The sequence below is a fragment of the Embiotoca jacksoni genome, unplaced genomic scaffold, assembly GCF_022577435.1.
Source record: "Embiotoca jacksoni isolate LCO1_2020_lvr unplaced genomic scaffold, fEmbJac1.0.p SCAF_50, whole genome shotgun sequence".
Classification (NCBI taxonomy): domain Eukaryota; kingdom Metazoa; phylum Chordata; class Actinopteri; family Embiotocidae; genus Embiotoca; species Embiotoca jacksoni.
The window spans coordinates 2,052,149-2,079,971 of record NW_027185404.1 but is presented as its reverse complement, the minus strand read 5'-3'; the positions used below and the strand labels follow the sequence as shown (position 1 = coordinate 2,079,971).

The following is a 27,823-nucleotide window of genomic DNA, read 5'->3' as shown; positions in this document are numbered from 1 at the left end:
TCAGACTACATACTCAACTGAACTGCTACCAAACTTTAGTGTTGCCAAGCAACACCACTCTTATCTGCCACCTACACATTATGGGATGTGTGGGAAACCGCTGTTCATGCCAGTGTAACTATAAAAAGAAGTATTGCTTGTTCAAAGCATTTACTTATAAAAAGGCAGGTCATACTGTGTTCCACTTTAAACTGCTGCCGTTGGTTTCTCTCCAGTAATAATGACACGAACTTTCCAGACATATTCTGTCAAGTACAGCAGAGATATTTTATTAGTGTATGCTCAAACAAAAGCTCTTCATGCAGGAGCATTTTCAGACACATTTCTGAAATTCAAACCCATTAATTTGATGAACATAAAAACTCTCAGCATCAATAAGAATCAATATAGAGCGATGTAAAATGAGTCAAATGAATTCCTTCTGGTAAACAAACTGATAAAAGAAAAGGCTGATGTTTCAAAATAAAACCAAGGCTTTCATTTATTTACAGTATTCAACCGATTCCTTTGTGGAGCATCTCTCTGACAAAGGCAGGAAAGCAAATCTGCAAACACAAGCAACCCTCTTAAACTGAAACACTGAGCAGCTTTCTCCCAGTTTACAATATACACAACTAAAAATTCTCCTTTCAACAATGTCACCAGGCAGCTTGGAGCCATGCTCTGTGCATGTCTTCGGTGAAGGCACCGGGTTTCTGTCAGATCAGAAGCATCGAGCGACTCGACTACAGATTTCTGCAGGACAGACGTCTCGGCATTGATCCCTTACATTAGAATCGAATGCTGTTTGAGGTGAAGTTCTGCAGTGGTTAATATGTTTACTCAGACCTCTAAGTTGATCTTAGCCAGGCGGTAGTGCAGGGAGGTGGGGTTGCGCAGCAGCAGCTTTCCTCTGTGTTCCACTGGCTGGTTGAGGAGGGTGTGGAGGAGACCGGCGACACTGACGAAGCCGAGAGCCTCCCCGCAGCCTGCCGACAGGGAGAAGTCGCCCTGAGTGACCCAGCCCAGAGTCACCCGGGAGCAGTGGGAGGTCACACTCGGCAGGGGGTCCGGCCACAGCCCCAAGATGGAGTCTGAGGAGGACTGCGAGGAGGGCCGGGCGTCCTTGCGGCCCGAGTCAGAAGCAGAGGGAAGTTCTGAGCCTTCAGGCTGATCAGAGGATGAAGAGGATGCGGCAGCTTTCTTCTTCTTCTGAGGTTTAATCCTGCTTTTAAAGTGGTCTCTGTGCGGAGGCTCCTGGGGGCCACTACTTCCCCAATCTTTGCCCAGCAGCTTCAGGTCCTCTGCGGTCGGCACACACAGCATGGCGTGGGACTCGGGTTTGCCCTTCGACAGCAGCGACAGACGAACCCACACCAGACTCATCCCGTGTGCTGCGAGGAACGACGTCACAGCTGAGCGGCTGAGAGGCGGCACCTCGCCGACGCCACGCGCCCTCTGACCTTTGGATGTCGTGGGTCTGCACCAGGCAGAGAGCAGCCGCAGAGACTTCCTGTTCCTGGGAAGCAAATGTCAACCAAAACCCATTTAGAGCAGGTGATGAATAGTGAAAAGAAAAGCAGCATTTTCATTGGCTCCAATAAGGTGCTCTGAGACACAGAACATTTTGCTGAAGAACATTTTTTAATTCCTAATGCTGAAAACAAAAGGCAGCCAAGGGGCAGTGAAAATCAATCTATAAAAAACATTTATTACTCAAAGCTTATGTGATGCTTTTACGGGAATAGATGCAACTCCTCCCCCCCGACTAATCTCCGTGATGTATCGCAGCAATTTAAGGCTGGATGTAGTCTGGGTACTCTCATCAGGGACATTATGATGAAAAGGGAGGTAGACTGGAGAAGCGGCGTGCATCAGGTCTGTCAGAAGCTGTGCTGCTCTCTCTTCGAATGAAAGAGGAAAGACGCAAGTGATGATTGAAGGCCGAAGCCCCAAAACCAGAGATTTCATACACTTCAGCTCAAGAAGGCTTTGAAAGTGAGCTGTGGTGTGATTTACATGTTTAGGATGAAGGGACCTTGGAGTAAATCTGTGTGTTCAAACAAACCTCCAGAGAGACGATAGAAAAGAATAAATCTCCACAAAGGCGAACATGTACCTCAGGAGAGTGAAGCGGCTCTGCGGCTTCGTTGTGCCGATATCTTGTTGTGACGTCATCTCCTCCTCCAACACGCTGTCAGGCGGCGTTGTGGTTTTGGTTTTGGTCTGGCTGTCTCCTTTCTTCTCCTCTCCTCCCTCCCTCGTGATGAGCTCCCACTCCTCTGCCAGCTGTTGCCACGGGCAACGGAAAGGAGCCAGACAGCCATGTTTAATGTAATTGGTCCTTTTGGCGGGCGGGTGCCTGTGGAAGAGGTCAGAAGGTCAAACCTTTGTCACACTGTTGGTCAACGCTGCCAGTGTGTGTCATCTGCAGGGAGGGAACGATGTGCATTATGGAAATAAACCAGAGTCACAGAGGAGCTCTGTCCTCCATCAAAACCTCCAATCTAACCATCTCAGCACTTTCTAAGGCTGTGGATTATTACATTTGGTCTTTTCCTTGCAGATTATTGTACAGTCATGCAGTAACAGACCATGACACAGCATTTTTAGTTCCAATATCGTCTCATTATCCCCTTACTTTTAAATGAAAACACTTTCTCCACAGTTTAAAAGAGTAATTTGAAGTTTGCCAATAGTTAATTAAAATATATTGGGGCAGCAAATCCTTCAGCAGACTTTTACTTTCTGGGAAACTTCTTCAGGATCTGTTTTCTATCCACAGGCTGACGTACCAGTTACACGCCAGAATAATATTACAAGATACACAAAAGCTTTGGCAGTACAAGCCGTCCCCGCTGAAACAGTCCTCACCCTGTTTCTGATAATAATAATAGTCACACACATTATTTCTGGTTCCTTCCCTGCTCAGCCTTCAGCTGACCTTTTAAACTTGTCCAGGAGCTCCGCCTCCTGCTCCTCCTGGAAACGAACGCCCGCAGGGCAGTCTGGGTAATCGTGGGGAAAGTGGGGAGCTGCTTTATTCTGAGCGTGTTTCAGACTCATGTTCAGCCCACCGATGAGAACTCCTCTGTACACCTACAGGAAACAAGGCACAAAACACACGGATATTCAGGAAGGTTGGCAAACACAACAAACCTGATGGCTTCTGGCCACTTCAAGGTACATTTAACATTTTCCCAAACAAAATGGAACTGCCCCAAAACATGGACGAGGCAACCCAATAATGAAAACATCTTTCTTCAGTTTCCTATACAAACATCCACTGGACACATCATCCAGTCCAGTCATCATCTTATCCTCATCTTATTTAAAAAAAAAAATAGAAAACCTAGAAAACCCCCAAAAATGTTGGTCTCCACTTCTTAACTGGTTTAAACATTGATGCACACTGGACAATATAAATGCAAAGCAGGACTCACTAGATGTGAAACACGAAATAGAACTAATCTACAACAGGATCACAATATGAAAGACAATGCTGGCTTAAATATCACATAAAACGGGGAAGTTAGGCTGTAAAAGATCAGAAACAGCGCAGGTATGGAGCATAAGCAGACCCACGACATCCAAAAGGTCAGAGGGCGTTCAACGTTCAGCTGTTTTCTCACTGGACATGTGATGAGTCTGGTGTGGGTGCGTTTATCGCTGCTGTCGAAGGGAAACCTGAGTCCCGTGACATGCTGGATGTGCCAACTGCAGAAGACCTGAAGCTGTTGGGCAAAGAGCAGGGAAGTGGTGGAGCCCCCAGTCAGTAGAAAAGCAGAATTAAAAGCTGCCACGCCCTCTGTATCGAATCTAATCCTGAAGGTTGATGTTAGGGTGCTTTCACATGCATTTTTGTGCATTTAATTCAGAACAGGAGGATTTGAGTTAATACCCAGTTGTTGTTGTTCATACTGTGTTTCTACAAGCAAAACAAAAGGAGTAAACATGAATTCATGCAGCATCATCAGGACCCATGTATGTAAATCTAACTCCTGACTGATGGCAAGTCATGCAGCACTTTTGTGCTTCGAAGATGTAAATTCACTTTCTCTGGTGTCACAAAGGGCTTTAAGAGGAAATAAAAGATTGAAAGCAATATTAGTGTTCATAGTCTGCAGATCAACCTGATATGAATGATGACAAACAGGCAGAGAGGATAAAGAAGAGGCGTCTCTATAGCAGGTGGAAATTTGATGGACTTAATGATTTGCCAAAGTGCATGAAGTAAGATTCAAACACTATAGACACCAGCTTTAGACTGATGAGGGAAATCCCTGCACTCACTGCTACCATGGTTACCAAATGATTGACGTAAATATCTAAATTGCATATACAGACTGATTATAAGATCGTATCCTCAACAGTTCACCATCTGCAGGTGGATTTCTCAGCAGATTGGTTTCTGCATTTATGCAATCAGATTTCTACAGTTGAAAAATAATTTCTGTTTGCTTTCTCACCACAAACATACTCAATCACCTGGAAGCCCCCCAACACCCACCATCTCCAGCAGTCGTGGTCCAGTCGTGTTTGTCTGCACCAGTTTGATTGATTCAGTTTGATTCAGTTTGATTCAAACCATCCAAACCAAAACACTTAACAGGCGCCAGGGACCACATAGAGTGGAGGCATCCAAACCTTCAGTACCACTGGGAGGGAAACTAAATTGTTTCCAAACTCCTGGCAGAAGGAAAAAAGATCAAATGGATTCACGTCGGTGTTACGTACCAGAGGGACCCAGAAGGCCATGCCCCAGCCTTTAGGAAGCAGCACGTCCCATCCGGCCCCCCAGGAGCTCATCTCATGTCCCACCTGCTTGCCAGGCTGGTGAACCAGCAGAATGGGGACTTGGCCCTGCGGGGGGGTCGGACTCAGCCGGGACCCCGGAACCAGCACCTCACTCTTCATCCGGTTCAACTCCTGTAAGCAAGACACAGACAATACGACAGGTGAGGTCACATCCAGGTGAACGTGTGTCTGCTTTCACAATAGGAGAGGCTAAGACATACAAGGAAGCATAAAGGAAATAAATCCGATGTTTATATTATAAGAAAAAGCGTATCAGTTTTGCTGTGACATTCCTGTTGGTAAGAAAATGATGAGCTACCTGCTCAGGTATCTTGTTTTCAGTGACGTTGTCGCGGATGGACTGATCCCACAGGAAGCTGTGACAGCAGCGCTCCGGTGCTCCTCGCAGCGTCAGCTCCCTCCTCTTCTCCTCGTCCACCTCTGGAACAAACAGACACACCATATGCTCCTGCATCACCGCCATCACCGTTGTCTTTGCCTCTGGTTTATAACTCAACATTTAAATAAACAGTGAGTTTATCTAGGATTAATAAAATTCATTAGGCTTTGGAAACAATAACAGGCTTCTTCAGTTCTTCATCAACATGTTCATTTACGTACGTTTGGTGACTCAGAAAAGTGTGTATATCCTAAAAAGATTATAGAATAAAGTGCAGCCATATTTACAGGGTTTCAAGTGGGGATTGAATTATATGAAAACTTGTGGTGGTCAAGCATCCTGTTATACTTCTGTTTGTGCTTCTTTATTACAAATACAAACCAAATGTGACAGTATTTGAAAAGTGTTTTTGTTGTTATTTAGAGATGATCTGCTTTGTCAGTGAATTCAAATCTAAAGACTAAAAAAAAGCAGAAATAGTTTACCATCATTGCAAGTAAGAGTGGGATGATGGATCTGCAAATACACTTATAATAAATTAAAATATAGTTCATGTTTACTCATCTTGGGGCTTAGTGTTAATTTACCACTCAGGTTTTCAGTAAGACAACTGGATAAAGGTTTTATTGAGCAAATTTAACCAGATATCTTAGCAAAGCTACTCCATCCATGTGAAGAATAAAAATTATGCCAATTTACAAATATTACTGGTTTAGGAGGCTGCAAAGGCTCCATGCTGAGGAAAACATGACGCTGTAAAGTTGACTTCAGGGAACATCAGCCAGTGAGCAGCTCTGAGAATATATCTATAAATGTAAAACATCTATAAATATATATCATGGAACTCATTGAGCTGAATATTTCCGGTGATTTTAAAGCCAGACTTCCATCCTGACCCTCGCGGCTGTTGATGCTTTTTTGTTGAATCCCTGTTTAATGATCCGTTTTATAAATCATAAGGAGCGCTGCAACCTTTCATATTAGAAACAAGTCCAGAGAGTCCAGTCGTGAAGACAGCGGTGTTTCATACACACTTGATGATAAACTGGAATTTGTCATCCAGAGAAAAGAGAACGATGTGATTGACCTGGTAGCAGTTGGCTGTATGTGGCTGCTTGAGGACGGGATGGTGAAGAAGACTCTTTACTCACCACTAAAGTAAAACAACTAATATCTTGTGTTTGTTTGTGATTATTTATCTCGTGATATTATCACAAAAAAGTAATTTCTGTCTCATTCTTCAGGATTTTCTTTGGCTTCTTGTTATTGTAAAGTAAAAAGCTCATCAAACTTTAACAGAGCTGATCATCATGATGTTAAAAACTAGTTGAATTAAAGTCTCTTATCTGTCACGTATCTCTTTATGAGCAGCCAATCAGCTGTTGTCGGTCTCCGAGGGTGTGTTTGGAGTACAGGGTCCTGCCAGGATTCGAACCTGGAACATCTGCATGGCCAAGCAGAGGCCCCCCCAGAGCACAGGACCAGATGTGCACTCATTGAAACAACCTCAGGACCACAAACAACAGACTGATTCTGTACCAAGCGACATAATATTTAACGGTCCGCTTCCTGTTCCTAACTTCCCCTGCTCCACTGTCTGTCTGGTAGGTCAGGTGTTACCTTGTGCCTGCTTTACACAGGGCAAAGCTTTAACCTTCTTTGTTGGTAAGGTCAGCCTGGGGTCCTCCACCGTCAGACCCAGCACTGAGCCTGAGGGCAGCTCTCCGGTCGAATAGATGCCTGCACCAATTATACAGTCGTGGTTAGACAGACAAGCATAAACAGACACCCGACGGGCTGGCAAAATAATAATGAGGGGAAAAAAAACACACACAAAAAAATAACAAGAAACCTTTGAGTGTGTGGAACAGATCCGCTTGTTCTTGATGAAGATTCATCTTGCTCTCATCTCTGCAGTGCTGAGGCCACCAGAGGGAGGAGGTCCCGGACCCATTCACTTCCTTAAAACAAAACAAAAATAATTCAGTTACTCAGAGTGAAATGCAGATTCCTCTCTGAGGCTGCTCCGGTTGATGATGACGGTAGAATCCTTACATCACAGCAGGTAGCAGCTTCTAAAGTGTCTGCCAGCACAGAGTGGGACTGTGGACCAATCAGGCGATAGCGAACCATCTCCATCGTGAGATCGCTGCAACAGATGCACACAGAAATGTGAGGAAAACTATTTTACTACCCGCTGCAGTGAAAATATTTCATCCAAATAGTTTGTCAGTCAACAGTTTACTCTGTTGGAATCAAACGTGTAAACTACACTGACTTTATAAGTATGCCAGAGGAGCTGGACCTCCAGGTGACCGGGGCGGAGGGTGGTCTCGTTCCATCGCCCAGGATCTTCTTTGCAGGAGGTCCACTGGCCTCCTTACAGCTCCTCTTTCTCTTGGTTCCAGGTGTCAGCTTCGTCTCGGGGCTGGTTTCAGCCTTTGACTCTGGGCTGGACTCTGCAGGCGTCACCACGGGTAGCACAGCCTCACAACACTGGCACACAGTCTGTAACTCAGGGAGAAGGTCCTGGAAGGAAGATGCAGTCTCTGGAATTAACTGTCTTGCTGTGGTTTTCCCTATATTGTTTTCTATCTACTCAAATTCAAAACTTTCACCATCAAATTAATTTACATTCGTTCATTTACAATCAATCAAACCTGTAAAACGCAACATACCTGCTTGAGAGTGGGATGAGCCCAGATCCAGAGCTGCCTGTGGGTGGAGCCCTGTGTACGGGGCCTCCAGAGGAAGGTGACCGGGCCCAGGGGTTGCGAGGGGTACCGTCCCGCTCGGTACACCGTAACACTGCCCTGTCTGCACCCTGACAGACACAGAGCTGCAGCGAACGTTGGACCTGGAGGCGCAAATCAAAGCTGATGACTGCACTACTCCAACTAAACTTAGAAACTCTGAACCCACAGAGGAACGATATGAAGGGAAAAGGAGGCCGAGAGGATTTTTTTTTTAGGGAGTTAGTGAAGAAAAATGAATATTTGTTCTCACCGGCCTCCTTGCTGGTCAGCTGGGACAGAGCAGCCAGCAGCTTGTCTTCCTCTCCTTGTAGCTCAATGCAGCAGTAATAAGAAAGATCCTGACAGAACCAGAGAGGGAAGGTGATTTTCCTGCCAGTGATGTCTCCAACAGGAAATAAAGCCCAAAACATTGAGTGTGGTTACCTGCAGGAGGCAGTGGCTGCTCATCGCCCTGTAGCAGGGCCTGTAGCATTTGTAGGTGGGTCTGTACCCGAGGCAGTAACCCCACTTTTTAACCATGTGGAAGCGCTTGGCGTGCCAAATGTGTGTCTCCAGCCAAATGTTCTTCCGTTGGCGGCGGTTGAACTCCAGCAGCAGGTTGCCGTGGCGCCGGCGGGCCTTGCGGCTCTTCTTCGTCTGTTCCTTCTTCTTCTTCGAGGCGGCCTGCAGGCTCCGACTTCGCTGGTGAACGGAGGGAACAGAAACGTCAGTGAACACGTCAGGGAAGGAGAACAAGACACTTCACGCATTACTTTAAGACTTTAAGAAGCTAAATGAAACCAGGTTACCAGTCTGTTGGCCAGGTCTCTCAGCCTGCGAGGGAGCCGCTTGGTGTTGTGGCTCATGGCCCGTCTCCTCATGTGTTTGGGCAGAGCTGCCAACACCTGGCTGCTGCCTGTTGTCTTGGTGACGGCTTTCAGCATGGTCTGCACCTCTGCAGCCCTGGCTCTGGCAAAGGCTCCGGCTTGGTGGGGAGGAGAAAGGTGGAGGGACTCAACGTTAGTCTGACTTCATGAGAAACTTCAGGGTTCATTTCTTCCATTTTGTGACTTTCTACATCTTCATTTGAACTTAATGTTCATATGAAGAGGGTCAGAAAAACATAAAGTTCACCACATGAGAGCAGTGAATATAAAAACACAAGCAGTGAACTGATCACATCTGTGACCTGCAGCCTATCAAATGATGACAGATGGATCTCAGTAGCTCTCTCATTGGATAAACACACAAGGTCGTGAAGTCATTACGAGGCTCAATAAAAAGCTTCGCGACGGCTCCTGTTGCGCGTGAGCAGAGCGCAGCACCGTGATGTCACACATCAGGAGGAAGCTGGAACCTTTGGGAGGAAATATTCCAAGTTACATCGCTTGATCAACATCACCACCCGTGTTTTTGTCATCACTGGTACGTTTGCAAGGTCACGATCAAATTATGAGCTACGATTGTGTTGTTGTTGTTGGCGAGCAACTGTGCGAGTGGGCGGTGTCATGTTGGAGCGCCGAAGAGCCATCACGCCACACTTCAAGGTCGTTGTTAAAGAGAATCCTGGCTTGAGGCTCCCTCTGTGGTCTTGGACGGCGACGTTCGCCCTTCTTCATACATGAATACACTGAAAACGCCTCACCTGCCTCACCAAGTCATTACTGTAAATTTTCTGAAGCGTGTCAAAGGCCTCTGTTACCGATATTGACCCAAAATATGATGTTCATTCTCAGCTCAAATCCACTGCAAATGTTTACGGTCACAATAACTTGTGTAACTCAGATACTGATGTTGCTCACACGACACAACTGGACCAACTCGGTCCTGAAGGTTGCAGCTTCCTGCACGTCACGGTGCTGCGCTCCACCCGTGCACCGGAGCGGTCTCTGAGCTTTTTGATCCGCCCTCGCACGGTTTCAGTGGGCGTTTGTGAGAGGAGGTCAGCGTCTTCACCAGTGATGTACTTGGGCATCTCCTTGTCGTAGCCGCCGCCGTCTTTCTGATGGCCACGGACCCATTTACTCTGGTGGGGAGATGTCGCCTGCGTTTTTGTGGAGGGGTTCTCACCAGACGGTTCACCTGAGGGAAGAGACTCACTTTGTCATTTCAGGATCGAGTTTGTGCACCTGAGAATCTGAAGTTAGGCACAACAGAAAAGGGAGCTCAAGATTTAGACGTCTGTTCCTCATCAATTTATTGAGCATATAACTTTAGATTGCTCTCATTCAATGAACTCTTCCTGCTGATCATGGATCAGGAGGATCATGGAGGAGGGCACATTAACCACCACGGGAACAATACCAGCTGACTCCGTGTACCTGTGACAGGTGTGTCTCCTCCGTTCTGGGTCTTCCTCTCCACACGAGGTGAAGACGGATACTGAACGCTGGCGGGCTGATTTCTCATCTTCTTCTGCCGTATTTTAACTTTAGACGCAGACATTTTCTGTAAGAAAGCAGAAAGCAGTTTTCAGACGTGCAGCTGACCGACAGCTGACCGACAGCTGACTCAGCTCCGGGACTTGTGGCTAACGTTAGCGTGCTAGCAGCGTTACCGGAAAGCTCGGGTGTCACTTTTACTACCAACAAAACGCAAATAAAACACGTGTGGACAGGAATTAGATGAATGATGTGGTTACCTCAGGAGTCCCCGGTATCAGAGCGTATGTCAGAAGACCCCCTCTACATGTAAGCTACCATGTGAGTTTCCCTCATGCTGTTCGGAGTCTTGTTTGCTTCCGGGTTTGTGGTGTTCATGGGATTTGTAGTATATTGGCGCAACACAAACTATACACTCACAGTCTGCACACTTTCTCCAGAGATTATGTCCTAATTTAAAAAATGTCTCTAAATTTGAGAGTGAAATATTTCTGAATCGCTAAAGAGAACACACAATAATACCATCATGTAGTTTCTGATGGTATTATTGTCCAGAGGGACGTTTTGCGCATCTAATTTGTTGTTTACGGTAAAGCAGCTCTGACGTCCGTGTGTCCCCTGCTGCTCTCTGTTGGACAACTTTCCCTCGACTTGGTGACAGATTGTCAGTGAAATGGCTGCATTAATCAGGAGGATCATCAGCACAGCGAAGGCTCCTGCTGCCATCGGCCCCTACAGGTGAGAGGAGCCTCGAGCATCCGCCTGAACACAAAGTTAAAACTCCAGCTGCTACTCGGCTGATGCAGGATTAATAACACTTGTTCGGAGAAAGCAATGCTTTTTATTCGGTAATATGATAAACAGCAGAGCTACAGTGAACTGTGGTTCAGCAGTCCCTGGAGATGTGTTTGTCAGGAGCAAAGTGCAGGTTTTTGGATTTCGCATTTTAAACTCTGTGAACTATTAAAGGTTGAACTATTAAGATCAACAGCAAACTGTGATTATGATTTTGCAGTTTTCTGAATACAGTCGTCTGATTAAGTTTAGTAGCTTATGTAAGTTTCTCTAAATGGCCACAGTATTTTATTCTATTCCACATTCACCATAAAGAGTTTGTATGTTTGCCAGATAAATCTCAAGATGATTCTTGGGGGCAAGTCCACTGAAATCTATTGTTACTTGTCTTTGACCTTCACCTGCAGAGTCATGTGTGTTCAGACAGTGAAACACAGACCTGTGAGCAGAACTCTTGATATCACAACACATTAGGGAGCAAATCCAAAAAGCAACGTACACCGGTGTGTTTGGGACCTTGACGCCTCCCCGTGATGTGGGAGACACCTCGTATCCAGTGGTGAAACTTTAGAAATGAAAAATGCTGCATAATCATACATTCAGAATTTTTCAGTGAGGGAGGAGGAATTGTTGTCATTTTACAAGTTTCTAACTGAGTATCTGAACTATATTTATGGAAAGACACCAATGATCATTCAAAGCTGATATTGTATTGTATCTTTTAACATGCTAGGAGGGGACCTTTAAAACCCTGCAGTTAAAACTTGAGAGTTGATAAGAGAAACTTCACAAACTCAGGGAGTTGATGAGAGAGACGTGGAACTTTTTTTTTTTTAACTCATTTCTGCATTGTTGGAAACTTTGGAAATTAGCTATCAAAATCCCTGCATTTACTGTCTGCTATTCCTCTGAATCAAACAACACCAGAAAGCACAACTAGATTTCACAGTCTTTGTGAAAGAGATAAACCCAATTTTTAATCCAGTGCGGCTGATTCTTGGTTCCTGTTCTTGTGTCTCTCAGCCAAGCAGTGGTGGTGGATCGGACCGTGTACGTATCAGGACAGCTGGGGATGGATCCCGCCGGTGGACGGTTGGTGGACGGTGGTGTTCAGGCTCAAACCAGACAGGTGACACCCCACAAACCACCACCGTTCGTTCATCAACATGGAAACTGACCAAGAATTGTTTACCATCGTGTTGAGTATAATAGGTTCATCATTAATATTTCATCTCTCTTTTAAAAGGAAAATTCTCCACTTTTCGTGGATGTCCAGTCAGTGTTGTTGGTGTATGTAGCCGATATAATAAGTTGCTCAATAAATTCTTGGAGTCTGTCCGTCATTTGACGTGTTCAGTGACGTAGTTGGTGGCCGGAGGAAACTCTAAGCTCATTGAACCATGTGGGTCGACAGAGGTGTGTTCTCCATACCACGCCAACACAAAACCTTCTTCTGCACAACAACAAAAACTGTATCCCAAAATATGACAGGATGTTCAGGACATATACATAACATACATACATTTTACAGTGTTCTTGTTAACTCGGCTGTATTTATTGGAGCCAGAGTTTGAGGCCAAAGACGGGCTGATGCTGCAGCTGCAGTGGCTGTGCGGGAGGATGCAGCCGATGGCGACCATCCAGACTCTGAGCTGCAGAGAGCAAACAGCGACTGATGGTTCCCCTGATGCAAACAGGAACTCAATCATTCTGGGCAGTTTTAGTTGGACGGTGTCTTCAACCCTGAGAGAGACGTGTGTGCGTTACGATGTATGGAAGTTTCTCCACACTGGGACACCTTGTAGATCTTCTTCAGGATACAGTGGATAAACTGGAAGCAGCAGGCGGGAGAGGGCGGTGTATTCATCACTATGGTGCAGCTACACGGCAACGCTGGACGTGGTTGGAAGTCTTTCGCTCTAATATTGTCTAGCTGCTTATTGTTCTTTTGCTGAGTGGGTGCTACGAGAAGAGAGAGTTGGCTAAAGGAACAGAAGGATTTGGGGGTTTTAGGCTTCAGAAACTCACATAATGAATCCTGGTACATGTAAGCACTGCTGGCACGGTTCAGTGAGCAGGAGGAGTCAGAAAAACTCAAGTAAGGCACGCTGAGGAGTTCATTGCTTTCATTGACTACCTTTACCATCAACACTGAGTGGACATGCATAGAAAAAGGGATGAATTTTCCCCTGAAGTTTCTCATATCTAGACTATGAAGAGGCTGCTAAGCTTTGAAAAAAATGTGTTCATAATGGGAGTGTGTTATATATAAGTAAATAAAAATAAACAGAAACACAACTCCTGCATTGCATGAGTTTTAGGAACTGAAAACAGAGTGAGGATGTGTTCAAAACAATGACGTGAGTATTTGTATTGACACAAATCTAATCAGAGTTTGTTGTGACCTTCCTTCGCCTTTAAACCAGCACACAGTTTCAAGGTGCAGCGTTCAGCATCACCTTCTGCTGCAGGACTCCCGGTTCTCCTTGTAGCTGAAGATTCTTCTTTTAGACTCCGGCTGTGTGTTTTGTCTCGTTTTCATGCGACAGAATGAAAAATTTGAAGTGCCAAATATTTATACACAGCGTGTACATTGATACTGCAAATTATTTTTTTTCAGGCTCTTGTGAATATGGGAGAGATTCTTAAAGCTGCTGGGTGTGGGTATGAGAACGGTGAGAAACACTTCACAAACTTTACATTTTACACTTTTTACAGATAAAAGTTCTAGTTCACATTTCTGTCGATGAGTTCTTTCACTGTTTATCGCAGACCTAACCATGCAATTCATTATTATTTCCTTCAGTCGTCAAAACCACAGTGCTCTTAGCCGACATGAACGACTTCACCCGCGTCAATGATGTTTACCAGCAGTGTAAGTATCATGCTGTTGTTCTTCATGATGGACCATCATGTTATTTCTCAAGCAAAGGCTCATCACTTCCGTCTTGCAGTACAAAGTCCGCCACTGGATGTCAGCACAAACCAAACAACGAATGTTTCCCAGGTGTACTTTCTGCTTGCTGAACAGGTGACCTGTCAGCTGGCGTGTGTTCACCCACAACCTGCCTCATCGCTCTCTTTTTACAAGTCTCATCTTCACACAGTTCATTTTTCATTCATTCAATGAATCTTGGCAGTGAATTTGTGTGGATACATCCATTTCTGATGCACAATAAATCTTTATTATTATTATTATTATTATTATTATTATTGCTCAAAGAGGGAGAAAAGGAGTAAAATATAAAAATCAGACTTCAGGCACTCAGTTGGACAGTTAAGAAATAAAGGGTTTAATCAAAAATTAACTACAACATAAAAAATACACCAATGTAAGTCACTACATTTGCCCGCCCAAGAGTTTCTGTTAACTGGTGGTTACAAAAACAGAATTATACTGGAACTGTAGCATATTGTTTATGATTTATTGTTTGTGTGGTACACTTATTTGTGTCTGGAGGTGCTACCTTCACACAAATGCTGCTCCAGGTGCTGAAAGTTTAGAATGAGGTTGTGTAGGATGTTCACTTTGGGTTTTAATTTGTTAATCATCAACCGAAAGGTTTTCCCTCGTTCTGACGTTTGCTGTGGTTGAAGCTGCAATTCCATGAACTCATTGCACTTCATCATCCAATAAGAATGACAGCTGTGTAAATCACAAGCTGTCATAACGTGGATGTAGGTTGAATTCTCCGCTACAGACTGAAGCATCTTTGCAGGAAAAACAAAGTGCTTGTGATGAAAGGAAATGGCTAAATAAACATTTCATGGTTGTGTTGCAGATTAAAACTTAAAATCAGATACATACGACACTGTAGAGACCAAAAAAGACCGATTTCTAGTTGTCAGGTGTTCACCTTCGACGACCTCATCAGTGTGTCTGCATGTTGTGTCCTAACTGAACTGTATTCTGTAGTCTTCAGCACCAACTTCCCGGCCAGAGCTGCCTATCAGGTCGCTGCTCTTCCCAGAGTGAGTGCTCAACGACAGCGTTTCATCTTTTCCGTTGACTCTGTCGTGGTTTTAACTTCCCTGATCTCTCTCTCTCTCTCTCCCTCCCTCTGCAGGGTGGACTGGTCGAGATCGAAGCGGTTGCTGTTTTGGGCCCTCTGACTGACACTTCCTAACAGTTACATCCATCAAACAATAAAAACAACACAATCCATGAAAAATAAAGCATTGTTTTATAGAGCAAACAAGAACTGATAAAACCAACTTCCTGCATCTTCTTCCAGATTGATCATCCTTTGGAGGTCGTTAAGTAAGGCAGCGCCGTCATGAACATGTTGAGGGTCACCTGGCAGACGAACAGCAGCTCAGAGCACTTTCTCCTCCCTCATTATTAATGAGACGTGTTTGGAGACAACACGGCATTTTAAATTCCCTCGACTCACGTTTCACTTACAGTTGCCGTTTAGTTTTGAAGCCTGTTTGTTGGCTTGAATGTTATTACCAGGCTGTGTTCCTCTCGCACTATGGATGGATGATCAAATCCAACTCAATAGTAAATAGTTAACATTTTTCTAAAAGAGATTTTTTTTTTTTCCTTTAATGTCAACAAAAATATTTGTGGATGATCTCACTTCGTGGCTCTTCTTCTTCATTGGTTCTTATAGTCTATATCTGTTGATGTCACCGGGGTCGTACAGAAGAGAGGAGCACAGGAAGTTCATTAATGTCATCATTTCATTAAGGATAAGCTCTACAGAAAATCGAACAAACTTTTATCTCATTGATCCTTTTTCATGCTTCATCAACTTTTGAGCCTGGTTTTTATGACAGGGATACGTTAACACATGAAAGCTGCACATCCCAACACAACATCGCCTTCAATGATCATCTCCTCCTGTCTGCATCCGTTTGTGTGATCTGAACTGTGTGTAAGTTTGGGAGAAAAAAAAGAAACCTGCTGGCTCATCACGGCACATACTCGTTTCTACATTTTAAAAACCAGATGAAGCTGTCTTTGTTCTATTCTCCTTTTAAATAATATGAAATATTTAGAAAAGTATTTTCAGAGGAGATTAATAGGCGATTCATGTATCAATATGGGAGGAGGAGAAACTGAGGCAGCTCTTGTGGAAAATATGAATTCATTTTAAATGACGTGGTCGAACCAGGGCATGTTTTGTGTTCATAACATCATCGCTAATTTAAATTGCAGACTATTTAGCAGGTTTCTGTAAAACTTGATACTGAAAAGCAGCTTTTTATGAATCTGTCCCTGTACTGAGCTGAGCTGAGCCCTGTTACTGTAACAGGCATGTTCCTTTAGACCGAACACATGTTGGACTATTGGAAACCCAGTGTTAGCCATATCCTAAATCACAGAACTATTTCACACAGAGCACATGTATTAGTGAGTAAAACTTTATTCTGTACACTAAAAGGTTAGCAGAATCATAGACAAAGTACAAAGAATGAATATATTACAGAGAAAGAAACAGATGGAAAACATAATCAAAAGAAAGTTGTTCCCTCAACCTCCATTACATCTTACGCAGTTCAAATATTTTCCAAGTCCTTTTTAACACAGCATGTAGGACTAATGAGGAGTTCACTAGGGTGATCTCTTACTGTGGTAAACAAGTTTGTAATTCACTCAAACTAAACCCTGCAAGCATAGGACATCAGGGTTTCCCTACCATGTCTTTATATTTATAGTTGGAAAGGCCTTTTATTTTCAGGAAGAGAATTTTATGAACATCTGCCTGCAGCAGTGCAGCTGTACAAACCGGCTCCATGGACCAGGAAGAGGACATGTACTCGTCTGCATCTTCCTCCTGGCAGGGATTTGTTTTGTCACTAATCTCTTACATATGCATGTCATCATTCACATTTATTTCCTTTACACAAAACACAAATTATTTCTATTTTTTTTTTCATGTACACCAATGAAATGGTATTATGTTTTTTTTAAAGGAAGCACAGGTTTGACTCCCAGTAGTATTTATCAGTTTTACTCTGTGCGCTGTTACTCAACACTTAGTAATGTCATTCCTATTAATCCAACGAGCCTTATTAGAAAGGTCGTAATCAAATAATGTGTAAACAACAAACATAAATGTGGTTTCTTGGCAGAATTTACATTTTGAAAAACATAAAATTTTAACTTTGAAAATGTGATCTTTAAAAATCTTTTACATATAGTTGAAAAAAGTACAATTAACTAGCATTGACCCTTATTTGCCAATCCAGTTTGGTATTTTCTATCACTTTGCATAATTTTATTCACAGTCATGTTTGGCTTGTTTTCCTCAGAAGCAGCTACTTTAAATAATCAAGCATCCTTCCCTACACGTCAAGACACGGCCACTCCAGTCTCTGAAGAGTTCACACATTTCACAGAGTTACAACCTCCAGTCTCACGTTACCTGTCCAAGTGCTCTCACAGCACCTCCATCATAAAGGCCTGCATGTGTAGCATGTGGCTCCAGGCACTTCAAAAATAAAATAAAAACCCCTCTTTCTCCTCTGGTTTATTTACAAATGTAGGAAAAATTCTGTTCCTTCCTAAAAGAGAAGTTATTAAGGCACAGTGAAGATTAATGTATCTGGCGTACAGTTTGGTGAGTGCGAATAAGAATCTTTTTTTCTCCTTTTATGCCGTCCTGTTTTCCCTCCAGATGTCTTACAGTGTGTGTGTGTGTGTGTGTGTGTGTGTGTGTGTGTGTATACCTGTGTGTATATATACCTGTGTATTTGTGTGTGTGTGTGCGTGAATATCTGTGTATCTGTGTGTGTATACGTGTGTGTGTGTGTGTGTGTGTGTGTGTGTGTGTGCGTGTATATCTGTATATCTGTGTATCTGTTTGTGCGTGTATATCTGTGTATCTGTGTGCGTGTGTGTGTGTGTGCGTGTATATCTGTGTATCTGTTTGTGCGTGTATATCTGTGTGTGTGTGTGTGTGTGTGTGTGTGTGTGTGTGTGTGCGTGTATATCTGTATATCTGTGTGTGTGTGTGTGTGTGTGCGTGTATATCTGTGTATCTGTTTGTGCGTGTATATCTGTGTGTGTGTGTGTGTGTGTGTGTGTGTGTGTGTGTGTGCGTGTATATCTGTATATCTGTGTATCTGTGTGTGTGTGTGTGTGTGTGCGTGTATATCTGTGTATACGTGTGTGTGGGGGGGGGGGGTTGTATTTTCATGAGTGTCTTCTTTCTGAAAGAAAATGAAAAGTGATACAAAACTAAAACATCTGAAACACTTCTGTTGTTCTTATTCACAGTTTTCACTACATTTGGTTGTGTGAGTTAGAAAACAACACTTAAAGTCAACTTATTTTTTGTGTGTATCAAAAGTCACTAAATGTGAGTAGTTAGTGTATCTTGTAGGAACAGTGTGTTCAGCTCTGGGTGTCTCTAAATGTAAAAGCCGGCCTCAGTAAAGTGAGCCGCTCCTACTTAAAGTGTGGTTTGTGGCCGTGCTCTTACCAACTCAATCCTCCTTTTTGGCTTTCTCGCTCTCCGGATCCTGAGAGGCCTCGTTTGTGGATGCCACTGTACGTGCACACACACACACACACACACACACACACACACACACACATTAAGAGGAAATCAAAACTTTTTCATTCTAATTTGATGGCTGTGAGTGCGTTTGACGAAACTTTACTGTCACCAAACTGAAGACACAACAACTGTCACTACAGCCTTCAGAGGAAAAGGGGCGGAGCTAACATTCCTTCTTAACCACATCTGGTTCTCCTGAACTGGTTTACAAGTGAGTTACCTTAACAGGCGCGCATGTACACACACATACACCGACACAGCACACACAGCCTCCAGAGAGAAAGTCTTGTAAAAAATGATGCAATACAGCAAGTCATCCACACCAGCCCAGTATCCTACATGTGCTGCATGGAGGGGCGTCTCTGCCCGAAAAGTACAACATGTTCTCAGAAGTTGGAGAGTTGGGTGCAAAAAACACCGTAAGCTCTGCCTCACACTGAGAAACTGACCGCTGCATGAGTTTATGTGCAGAATGATATTGGACAAATGCGTCCCTTCAAAGTGCTTTAATGTCATGACAGTTCATGAACACTGCTGCCAAAGCATCAAAATTCAATTTGTCCATATTAGGAAACTACACAATAAAAGCAATATGAATGTTAACACAGTAGTAATATTCATATACAGTGGGTACGGAAAGTATTCAGACCCCTTTAAATGTTTCACTCTTTGTTTCATTGCAGCCATTTGCTAAAATCAAAAAAGTTCATTTTATTTCTCATTAATGTACACTCAGCACCCCATCTTGACAGAAAAAAAACAGAAATGTAGAAATTTGTGCAAATTTATTAAAAAAGAAAACCTGAAATATCACATGGTCATAAGTATTCAGACCCTTTGCTCAGTATTGAGTAGAAGCACCCTTTTGAGCTCGTACAGCCATGAGTCTTCTTGGGAATGATGCAACAAGCTTTTCACACCTGGATTTGGGGATCCTCTGCCATTCTTCCTTGCAGATCCTCTCCAGTTCCATCAGGTTGGATGGTGAACGTTGGTGGACAGCCATTTTCAGGTCTCTCCAGAGATGCTCAATTGGGTTTAGGTCAGGGCTCTGGCTGGGCCAGTCAAGAATGGTCACAGAGTTGTTCCGAAGCCACTCCTTTGTTATTTTAGCTGTGTGCTTAGGGTCACTGTCTTGTTGGAAGGTGAACCTTCGGCCCAGTCTGAGGTCCAGAGCACTCTGGAAGAGGTTTTCTTCCAGGATATCTCTGTACTTGGCCGCATTCATCTTTCCTTCAATTGCAACCGGTCGTCCTGTCCCTGCAGCTGAAAAACACCCCCATAGCATGATGCTGCCACCACCATGTTTCACTGTTGGGATTGTATTGGGCCGGTGATGAGCAGTGCCTGGTTTTCTCCACACATACCGCTTAGAATTAACGCCAAAAAGTTCAATCTTGGTCTCATCAGACCAGAGAATCTTATTTCTCATAGTCTGGGAGTCCTTCATGTGTTTTTTGGCAAACTTTATGCGGGCTTTCATATGTCTTGCACTGAGGAGAGGCTTCCGTCGGGCCACTCTGCCATAAAGCCCCGACTGGTGGAGGGCTGCAGTGATAGTTGACTTTGTGGAACTTTCTCCATCTCCCTACTGCATCTCTGGAGCTCAGCCACAGTGATCTTTGGGTTCTTCTTTACCTCTCTCACCAAGGCTCTTCTCCCACGATTGCTCAGTTTGGCTGGACGGCCAGGTCTAGGAAGAGTTCTGGTCGTCCCAAACTTCTTCCATTTAAGGATTATGGAGGCCACTGTGCTCTTAGGAACCTTGAGTGCTGCAGAAATTATTTTGTAACCTTGGCCAGATCTGTGCCTTGCCACAATTCTGTCTCTGAGCTCCTTGGACAGTTCCTTCGACCTCATGATTCTCATTTGCTCTGACATGCACTGTGAGCTGTAAGGTCTTATATAGACAGGTGTGTGCCTTTCCTAATCAAGTCCAATCAGTTTAATTAAACACAGCTGGACTCCAATGAAGGAGTAGAACCATCTCAAGGAGGATCAGAAGAAATGGACAGCATGTGAGTTAAATATGAGTGTCACAGCAAAGGGTCTGAATACTTATGACCATGTGATATTTCAGTTTTTCTTTTTTAATAAATTTGCACAAATTTCTACATTTCTGTTTTTTTCTGTCAACATGGGGTGCTGAGTGTACATTAATGAGAAATAAAATGAACTTTTTTGATTTTAGCAAATGGCTGCAATGAAACAAAGAGTGAAAAATTTAAAGGGGTCTGAATACTTTCCGTACCCACTGTATATTCATTGTGTCTTCATTGCAGTCTATTCTACACATTTATTTGTGTTTGTGTGAATGGCTGTGTGTGCTGTGTCACTCACTCTTTTACCTGATCACTGAACTTTGTAATACGAAGGTGTAACATTCAACATATTAGAGCCAAGCACATAAAAGTGCTTCAGTACTGTGGCAACAAATCACTACAACATATTCCAAATAAAGTACCAACGGACTCATTTTTTTCCGAATTGAGAGCTGTAAATGGTTTTAGGTGATGACGGGACTCCTGTCAGGCCTGTAGAGACTTTACATTGTCTTGTGTAATTGGAAGCAGCAGGGCATGATCAGTCCGTAGGCACAATGACAGAGAGTTGCCTGACTGGAGCTGTTGTGCTGACAACATGCTCGTGCTATAATCAACACGCTGAAGACAAGCCTTCATTTCTGAGCATGTGTGGCTGCTTTCTGCTTCTCACACTGTGCTTTGTATTTCGCCTTAAGGCCCAACAATATCCTGTTCATCCTGTCAGCTCCAAGCAATCACAGGAGTACACACAGGAATCTATGTGCAGGATGGATTATTACAAGAACGACTGAATGCTTCACTCAGTTTGGGGTTTCCAACCACTCCCTTGTTGGATACCTGTTTAGTTACCAAACTCTAGTCTCTCTTACTAGAAGATGGATCTGCTGTTTGGACATGTGAAGGATCATCAATGGTTTACCAGGATGTAAACAAGATCTTCTTGTCCATGTATCACATATTCCTGAGTCTGTCGTCACTCACCTCTTTCTGCTTGTTAGCACATGCTTAGTGCCTGAACCATGTTTGCATAGATTTTCTCAGCTATTTCAGGCAGTAGCAGCGCTGCAGTGTTTGCTGTCCACCCCCAAAACTGATGATGATGAGGTAGTATGACAGGTTTGCCGGAGAAACAATTCTGTGTTCAATGAAGTAAATCATTGGGACACACCTAAACAAAAGCAGCCATCATCTACTCAAGTCCTTCTGCTGTTATTGGTTTTACTCTGGAGGAAATGTGACCACACCACATAGCAGTGTATCACCTGTCATATAAAGAAAGTCTGCCAAATACATCTAAACATACAATATTAAAAACATCTAGAAATAAACTCTCCTCTGGGATTCTTGTTTCTTTTCAGCATTGTTGATTAATAGTTACATTAAAATGGGGGCCAGGAGTTTTTTACAGGTATTAGAGCATGCCGAGTGTAATCTGGAGGTGTTGGTGTTTCATACCATCTGGTGGAGGTTCAGCAGCTGGATCTGCAGCAGGTGCAGGTGCTGATTCAGCCACAGGAGCCTCTGCTGGAGCTGCCCTGTCTGCATTAGACTCGGAGGTCACACTTGCCGGTGGAGCCGTCTCAGCGGGGACTGTGGGAGGTTCTGTTGCCACCTCGGCAGCAGGAGATAATGGCGGCATCTCTGGAACAGTTGCTGCAGCAATCTTTGTGTCTATTACCGGCTCTGCAGGTGCAGCAGGCTCCGAGGGTTCAGCTGGTGCTGCAGCTTCAGTTGCGGCTGCTGAAGCCGTCTCTGCTGCACAATTGTCAGTTGGAGCCTCCACAGCTGGAGCTTCAGCGGGGGCCTCAGCAGCTACTAGAGCAGGGGCCTCAGCAGCCACTGAAGCAGGGGCCTCAGCCGGGGCCTCAGCCGGAGCCTCAGTGGGGGCCTCAGCAGGGGCCTCAGTGGGGGCCTCAGCAGGGGCCTCAGCAGCCACTGAAGCAGGGGCCTCAGCCGGGGCCTCAGTGGGGGCCTCAGCAGGGGCCTCAGCCGGAGCCTCAGTGGGGGCCTCAGCAGGGGCCTCAGCAGCCACTGAAGCAGGGGCCTCAGCGGGGGCCTCATCAGCCACTACAACAGGGGCCTCATCAGCTACTACAACAGGGGCCTCAGCAGCCACTACAACAGGGGCCTCAGCAGGGGCCTCAACAGCCTCTTCCACAACCACTGGGTTTTCTGCTGGCTCAGATACAACCGGTTCAACAGCTGGCGTAGCGACCACCTCCTCAACAACGGCAGGGGCCTCTTTCTGCACTGCTTCAACAGATTCAACAGCGGGGGCCTCCTCAGCAACCTCAACTAGGGCCTGGACCTCAGGAGGGGCCTCAGCCACTACAGTCTCTACAGGAAGTGCTTCCTCCACTGCGGCAGCAGCCTCAGGCTCAGCGAGGGCTTCTGTCGAAGCTGCAGCCTCTGGAGCCGGCTCTTCAGCAGGTTCTGGCTTCGGCTCAGGAGCAGATAGGAGGTCCTCCCCAGAACCAAGATCCTCCTGGGCCTCCAGGGCCACTAACACGGCCTCCGCCTCTTCATCAGTACCCGGCTGAAGATCGTCTGGTAAGGCAGTCTGAACGGGCAGCTGCATCTGGTCCTCGATGGTTTGTGCATCTTCTGCGATGATGCCGTTCCTGACAGCTGTCGACAAAAGAGAAACTTTCTTAGGATCTGTCAGACATCTGATCAGTGGTCAGTCCTTTCAGCTCGTGATGCCGTGTTAATCTGAAACACTGAGCAACAACAGCCTGAACAAGATATTCAGGGGGGGGTGTGAATCTGTCCTTGAGCCAGTCTATGAATTGAATGGTTTTATTAATCACCATCATATTCATGATGACAACACCTATTCAATCATACAGTAATGACGTGCTATGTTGCGTGGTATTCTGCATGTTCCTGTATCATCATTTCTTGACTAAATATATTACATTTATTTCTAAGCTGAAGGAAAAATAATACTAATAATACTAATAATAAAATCTTCACTGTTTGTATTGACTCTAACATGTATTATATGAAATGCATTCTAAACAATATATTTAATTGCGTGTGGACATGGATTTGGATTATTTCAACTAATAAATCAGAATTGACGACATTGAGGTTCCAAAATATGGTAGGTGATGATTTTGCGGCAGAATGTTGATGTGATGTGTAACAGCAACAACAACAACAAGTTTACCAATGTAGTATAAAATATCTGATATTATCATTCCATGAACGTAATATTAGTAAGTATTCATTTGCTGCGTGTAGTTTTCTGTGTGTGTACGTTGTTGTTGCACAGTTGAATCAACCCTGTAGACTTTGTAAAAGAGAGCCATAGAAAATATAAATGGAAACGGTTCAAACTCTTTTACAGGTGTGTTCCTTTTGTTGTTGTTTGTTTTTTGGAGGTCTTCCTTTGGCATTTTGCCAACATGCAAGTTAACTAGCTAACTAGCTGACTGGTCTACTCATAAAGCTGCTGTACACACCGCTTGAATCGGGTTGTTGGTTGAAGGGTTGCGGTGAAAGATGAGTTAAAACTGAATGTGGATGGTTTTTGTAGCTACAATTTCATAGACTGTCTCACAACTGGGTAGCATCAGACAAACATAGAAAACCTGTGATACGTGTCTGACGTCAAAATTTGAGCGGGATGCAAATTATGGGAGAGCACCGGGAGATTTATGGGGGGGGACCCGGGAAGAGACAGCAGTCTTGACAGGTATGTTATAGATTAGAAAAAAGTGGTGTGCAGGATTCAGTGGCGTCTAGCGGGGAGGTTGCCCCCCTTTTACCTTCCCACCGCTAAGCATTGTGGGAGAATTTTTTTTTTATGGCAGCAAAACTCGTAAAATCTGTGAAAGGCCCTCTCTAGAGCCAGTGTTTGGTTTGTCCCCGCTGGGCTACTGTAGAAACATGATGGTGCAACATGGCAGGAGGAGCCACTGTGGGTATGAAGGATTTGCTCCAAGGTAATGAAAACACAAGGAGTCTTAGTTGGAGCTGATTACACACTAACAAAAACATAATAATGAATATTATTTTCCATTTGGGCCAGTAGGTCCACACACACACACACACACACACACACACACACACAGAACCTCCAAGTCAACACAGAACACAGGAGATGGGAAATAAGCAATAAGGGCACACAGGATGCGTGTTGAGGAAAGATCCATCTTTCATTTCCGTAGTTGAAAATATGCTTTATTGAAGGCCGTTTGTCCAAAGGCCCGAAGGCACGCAGTCTCAGAGGAAATAAAATACACATGACGATGGCTTGATGCATTCGGAGAGACGTCTGTGCGTTCCTCCTTCTTCCCTGGTCCCGGCTCTATACAGTCACTGAACAGGCCGTCAGGCCGCAGGTGGAACCGGGACAATAGGAGGAACAATAGTGGGCTCGGATACTTCAACTCAAATGTCAGGAACTTCGACGCACGTCTCGTTTACAGGAATCACAACAGCTGAACAGACACTTTGGATCCAAGCTTCCTCCTGAAAACACTGAGTGGACGTTGTTCACAAACGAGACAAACCAGAAGGCTTCAGCCGGCTGAGCGGGCGGAGAGTTTGGACGCTGCAGCTTCCTGATTTTATTTGTCTGTCAGAGGCGGTAAAAGGAGCTGAGAGTGATGGGTGGAAGGGAATGTGACGGCCTGGCAACTTGCATGAACACGAGCCGCTGGAAGGACACGCAACACAGAAGCAAAACATTTCACGTCTGAGATAAGAGTGTTGAAGTGTGAAAGTAAAGATGTTTTCAGATGTTTTACAATCATTCACGTGGCTCTTTGACTCTCCACATTTCCTTTATCTGTTTCAAAGGTTTCAAACATGTTTTCAATCAGTTGCGATTCTTTAATCTGAAATCCTCATTTCACACCGACTGTCACGGAGAATAGAAGCTGCTGTTGAGAAGTGTGAATGTGTGTTTGGGTCGAGACAGACACGGCCATTACAGGCGTGGATCACTCGTGTGTCAACATGATTTAGCAGCCAAAGATGACAGAGATCCCAGTCAAAACAGAGCTATGGCTGGGGATGGGGGGAGGGGGGGAGGGGAGGGGGGGGGGCAGACCAGGGGCCCGGACTGGGGATGGGACCAGTGGTGGCTTGGATGGCATACAGCTGGTGTGTTAGACAGACTGCACACTGTATGATTTAAAACCTCCACATGTAGAGAAGGCTGACGGGCAGAGAGCACAATAAGTGGTTTTCTTGCTGCGGTGATGTAAGAGCCTGGAAAGGAACTCGCGCTTTCTCCAGGTGACTAAAGCCGGCAGGCGGGACAATGCCCTGACACAAGCATCATACAGTGACATAGAGGACATGAAACAGCCAGCATGAATGCAGAGGAACGATGCCAGGCACACTTCATACATAACACGTCCTTACTCCTGAATGTAGTTTCATCTTTTCATCGTTCACATCTTTGTATTAACTGGAGTTTTGTATAAACAGTGGCTGTCATGGCATGTGTGTGCAGCGCAGTGAGAACATACTGTACATGCAGCTGGGCCTGGCATGACATAGCCATGTGCCAATAAATGAATGGACAATCATGGGCTGTGTCAGGCCGACTGGTGGGCGTCTGCACGGGCTTCAACACAGAGCACATACATGCAAAGCCAGGCGAACTGAGGCCGTTACACACAAAGCATCCCAGCGGGGGGAGACGGGAGAGTGTGGAGGAAACATCTGGGCTCTTCTCTAAAGAGCGTCAACCTCTCCAGCTTCTTCTCTTTCTGCTCTGGACTGCTGCATCCACTGTGTGTGTGAGAGCTGGAAATTCCTGGAGAGAGTTTCAATCACTTCTTTTCATGGACACAGATGATTACTGACAAGCAACTCTTTATGAGAACATCAATTGCATTCAAACTTTTAAAACATGAAGCAGATAAATGCCATCAGTTAGATCTTGTAAAACAACAAGTTCTTTTAATTGAAAACCATGTAAAGTCATGAATCACACACTGTACAGTGGTAGCAAACAGGTTGGGTTGCATGTCTGCCTCAGGCTGCAAATAGACGGCTAAACACTCCCAGCTGGCCTCCACGCCGTGCCACCGTCAGAGCAGCCCTGCAGAGGTCCAACAACCCAAATGCTCTGTTCACTTTGTGGAAGGAGGTTGAGAATCAAACATGATTGTACAAGTCAGCTCCTTCTCAGGTCTCATTTCATCAATAAGTCAAGAGATGAAGTTCACGGTCTTGTCAACACACTTTGAGTGAACATAAAGCTAGAAATAACTGGCTACAAATAAAAACCAAGCACTGGATGAAGAAATAACTCAACATGAATAATTCTGCCGCGAGTTCCTGAAGTATGCAGTGCAGCAGAGTATGAGTGAGAAAGCACACGGTGTACCAGAGCAGCCGGCAGCAGGCACACACCCCTCTGAACACTTCACTCAATGGAAGTCACACAAAGACTTGGAGCAGCTGCACAACAACACTTAAAAACACACAAACAGTAAAGAAGAAAGGACACTTTTAAACATGTACCACCATTACTCACCCAGTGTGTCTCCATTGCTCTCCTCAGGCTTGGTGCCTGGTCTCTTCTCCTGATCAACAGTCTGTGTGCTGGATGAAGAGCACCCCATGTTCAGAACAAGAAAAGAGTCGAGATGAATCAAAAACTTGGAGGCTGTTTTAGGAGCGAGCACACACAAGTCTTAGTGTGCTCTTGTTTTCAAGGACAGAGACTGTCTGGCAGTGAAAACAGGAAACTCTCTCCAGTTCCTAAGAGTCGCTGGGCACCATTATCTCCCCCTGTCTGCCTGTGTGTTCATGCATGGCCTGCTGCCCTCCTGCACCAGACAACAACCTGCTATGAGCTGCAGCGAAGCAATGCAGGCAGCACTGCTGAGTGTTCCCTGACTGCTCACAGTCACACTATTCATACAGGAGGAGAAGGAGGAGGCAAGCATGTCCAGGAAGTGTGTGTCCGCCCCTTTATACTGTCCCCTCTGGAAGACATCCACCACCCGGTGGTCATGTTTAGGATAGCACACATGAAATGTACTTCTTCATACATTAGCAGTACTTCAGTCATGTGTTTGGATTCAGTGAATCATTTAGTAGTTTGAATATACTGTGTAATTCAGCAATTTCATCATTTTTTTTTTTTTTTTTTTTGTCTGTTGTGATAAAGTACCAGAGATGCCTGGCAGACTGTTTTAAAGTCCACTGT

The 27,823-nt window shown here is 44.7% G+C and overlaps 3 protein-coding genes across 3 annotated transcripts; 1 reads left to right on the top strand and 2 right to left on the bottom strand.

The window, feature by feature from the left end:
• Positions 1 to 237: 237 nt before the first annotated feature.
• pop1 (POP1 homolog, ribonuclease P/MRP subunit) lies at positions 238 to 10,638 on the bottom strand. The gene is made up of 16 exons (XM_069171964.1): positions 10,553 to 10,638; positions 10,233 to 10,359; positions 9,868 to 9,993; positions 8,721 to 8,896; positions 8,356 to 8,613; positions 8,183 to 8,270; positions 7,855 to 8,033; positions 7,455 to 7,705; positions 7,232 to 7,325; positions 7,029 to 7,137; positions 6,797 to 6,916; positions 5,096 to 5,217; positions 4,717 to 4,908; positions 2,924 to 3,078; positions 2,099 to 2,341; positions 238 to 1,498 (listed from the first exon to the last, which is right to left on the bottom strand). The coding sequence occupies exons 2-16, from the start codon at positions 10,354 to 10,356 to the stop codon at positions 823 to 825; spliced, it is 2,913 nt and encodes a 970-aa protein (XP_069028065.1). The 5' UTR covers positions 10,357 to 10,359; positions 10,553 to 10,638; the 3' UTR covers positions 238 to 822.
• Positions 10,639 to 10,934: 296 nt separating this feature from the next.
• Positions 10,935 to 15,263, top strand: LOC138211855 (2-iminobutanoate/2-iminopropanoate deaminase-like). Its single transcript, XM_069172003.1, has 6 exons — positions 10,935 to 11,030; positions 12,111 to 12,216; positions 13,708 to 13,762; positions 13,894 to 13,962; positions 15,004 to 15,059; positions 15,155 to 15,263. Exons 1-6 carry the CDS (start codon positions 10,966 to 10,968, stop codon positions 15,212 to 15,214), a joined length of 411 nt encoding a protein of 136 aa, XP_069028104.1. The 5' UTR covers positions 10,935 to 10,965; the 3' UTR covers positions 15,215 to 15,263.
• A 1,189-nt stretch (positions 15,264 to 16,452) lies between these two features.
• LOC138211882 (skin secretory protein xP2-like) lies at positions 16,453 to 27,485 on the bottom strand. The gene is made up of 4 exons (XM_069172048.1): positions 27,146 to 27,485; positions 22,099 to 23,271; positions 18,521 to 18,586; positions 16,453 to 18,248 (listed from the first exon to the last, which is right to left on the bottom strand). The coding sequence occupies exons 1-3, from the start codon at positions 27,231 to 27,233 to the stop codon at positions 18,525 to 18,527; spliced, it is 1,323 nt and encodes a 440-aa protein (XP_069028149.1). The 5' UTR covers positions 27,234 to 27,485; the 3' UTR covers positions 16,453 to 18,248; positions 18,521 to 18,524.
• Between the last annotated feature and the right edge of the window lie 338 nt (positions 27,486 to 27,823).